General features: G+C 45.8%; 1 protein-coding gene across 1 annotated transcript; it reads right to left on the bottom strand.

Moving 5' to 3' along the window:
- Positions 1-397: 397 nt before the first annotated feature.
- LOC105566272 lies at positions 398-1,160 on the bottom strand. Its single transcript, XM_012020152.1, has 2 exons — positions 987-1,160; positions 398-787 (listed from the first exon to the last, which is right to left on the bottom strand). Exons 1-2 carry the CDS (start codon positions 1,152-1,154, stop codon positions 416-418), a joined length of 540 nt encoding a protein of 179 aa, XP_011875542.1. The 5' UTR covers positions 1,155-1,160; the 3' UTR covers positions 398-415.
- Between the last annotated feature and the right edge of the window lie 1,706 nt (positions 1,161-2,866).

Here is a 2,866-nt window from a genome sequence, read left to right as displayed (position 1 = left end):
CCTGGTTGATGACGACGACGACGACGATGACGACCACGACCACGATGACGACGTTTCTTAAAAAATATACGTAAAAATTCAGAAAAATTCAGACTCCTGGACTTTGCATTGCAATATCTCTACTCATGGGGCACGTAGGAGAAAAGTAAAAATAGTTTTATTATGCAAATCGTACCCAAGCTATCGATTAAGCGCAGTCTTAAGTTCGTGGGATCAGCCGTTGTTGAGATAAAAAAATCTGAGGGCTCGTCAAGTCGTGTACTCGCGTAAACTTACACGGTCGGTCTCGCGCGCGTGTACTAGCTTCGCTTACACTTGGCGCGAGACACTACCGTGTCTCGTGATACACTAAGCGATGTTAGTCAACTTAAACGCAACTGGTTATTTAACTGAGAAGCAGTGCACAGAAAAGTTGTTAATGTGAAAAACCTGTCACGTAATAGATGATACAATCAAGAGTTGGGGAAGGAATGTTATCATGGTCGGGTTGATATTCTATAATGTCATCAACTTCCCAGTCCTTATGTTCTAAAGTAGCATCTAACCTTCGCTGAATTTCTCGACGATACTTTAGACTCTTTGTTTCACTATTTCCTCCATATGCAGCTTTAAGTTTGCTCAGAGACACGAGAATTTGTGGCGATGTCTCATCCGAAACTGTACAATTGCCATATTTCGGTGGCTTGATTATACTGTATACCGACAACAATTTGTACAGCTGTAAGAATGTTGGACAGCTTGGGTGGTCATTGCATCCCGCAGCTTGGCGTATTGTGCCGAAAAATTTCTGAAACATGTAAACAATTGGTGCTATTTATTGAGCGACACAAGTCAACACAAACTTTAGCCTATTTTTTCAACTTCCAGTGAGGAACAAGGATAAAATGATACTTGTATCAACTTGTGTCGGTAAATGGAAAGCACCGAATAAATACATAAAGAATTTGTAAATGATAAGTATTGCTTCTTTGCAGATTGATTAATACCTCCAAGTTATCTTGGTTAACTTTTCCTGTTAGCAAATTTTCAAATTGGAATTTCTCAATAAAGTAACGACATAATTCTATTGTAGATTGGATAGTTATTCGCAATCCTTGTGCCGTCTCTTGGGTTAAAAATTCATCACATGTAATGTCGCCTTTTCGTGCTGCCATTTCCCATCGATTAAGCCAGTCCAATGAATCTTCTAACACCTGTGAGTGATGATTACAAGAAAGCTTTAATATTCATTGGGGTTACCATATACAATACATATATGTATACAGTATATTTATATATTATATTGTTACGCCCGCGAGGTGTTGCGTCGGTCACCCGATGGATACGCGCCAGCTGTGGGCTGAAGTTGCGGCGCATGGAGACGCCGGTCGCTAAGGACCGATGAGATGATGTTTATCATTGATTAATTAGAATTGTCCCGAGTTTTCGAGAAAGAAGACGTGTGATTAACTGTCAATAAAGATTCCTTGTTCCTTTTAATCCTCTCTCTCTCATTTACCCGTGGCGCGGTGCGCGAGTAAGAAAGGCGACGTACCGACACGAACGCGAGTGCGCGGGGTGTTGTGCCGACAGCGGAACATCGCGCCGAGCGGACGTCACATTTGGGGGCTCGTCCGGGATTTAAATGGCTGCACGACCGAAGAGACGGATCGTAGAGGTGCCAGAGCCGGATGCGGGAACGGCACCCCTTCATGCGGTGCTCGAGGAGGTGCGCCGTCTGCGGGAGGAGCAGACGCGTCAGGCTGCCGAATTTTCCGAGATGTTTCGACGGCGTGACGAGGAACTACAGCGGCTGCAGAACACACAGCTAAGTCGCTCTGATAATATTGCCGCAGGGGACGCGGAGTCGAGTCACGGAGTGTCGGGAATGGGTCGCGCCGGGTCTGAACGACCGTTTGTCGGGGACGGTGATGCACGCGCGATGCTGGGCTATAAGCTCAAGCCCGACACGTACGACGGAGTCGTTCCGATACGCGAATTTTTCTCGCAGTTCGAATTGATCGCGCGCGCGAATGGATGGGGGGATGCTTCGAAAGCGGTGGCCCTCGCCTCATGTCTGAGAGGAAAGGCGCGTTCGGTCTTAGAGCCCGTACAAGATTTAGCCAACTTGGGGTACTCTGAGTTGAAATCCAAATTAGAGTTGCGTTTCGGGGAAGGACACTTGTCCCAAAATTTTTATACGCAGTTTATAAATCGTAAACAGCGTTACGGTGAAGATTTGGCTACGTTCGGCTCTGAGCTCGAGAGGTTGTCGCGTCTGGCTTACGCAGAGTGTCCCCATCACGTGCGCGATAAAATCGCTTGCGCGCAATTTGTCTCTGCCATTTGGGACAATTTTATTAGGCGCACCCTCCAGTTAGAAGGGGTATCCTCCTTGAGCGTGGCTATTGAGAGGGCAAAAGCCATTGAGTTTATCCAAAGGGGAGAGAATTCTCGCAGGAATTATAATTTTAGAGAAAGAAAGAGCGCGTCAGAGAAAGAAGGGCATGGAACAAATAATGGTGAAAAATGGAAAAGGTAAAAGTCCACGAAGAGGGGACTGGCGCGACAAAAAGCCTGCCGCCTATAGTCGGGAATGTTGGACGTGTGGAAAGACCGGGCATTTCCGGGCGGAATGCCCCGAGGAGAAGGGAAACGAGGTTTAGTTGACTTAAGCGGGGTGGGGTCAACTTCCTCGAATAATTCCCCGGAAAAATGTTCTGAAACCCTTTTAATAAGAAGAATTAATAAGGTTAATAGTGATTTTTATTACCAAGGGAGACTTGAGGGTAGGGTATGTTCTTTTAAGGTGGATACAGGCTCTGATGTTTCTCTAGTTAGTACAAGTTTCCTTGCTGAGGGAAAGGAAAAGTTTAGTGTGTCGAAT

This window comes from Vollenhovia emeryi, unplaced genomic scaffold, assembly GCF_000949405.1.
Source record: "Vollenhovia emeryi isolate VEMERY1.0 unplaced genomic scaffold, V.emery_V1.0 DF943269.1, whole genome shotgun sequence".
Lineage (NCBI taxonomy): Eukaryota > Metazoa > Arthropoda > Insecta > Hymenoptera > Formicidae > Vollenhovia > Vollenhovia emeryi.
The sequence above is the reverse complement of the archived record's forward strand: the minus strand, read 5'-3'. Positions and strand labels throughout refer to the sequence as shown.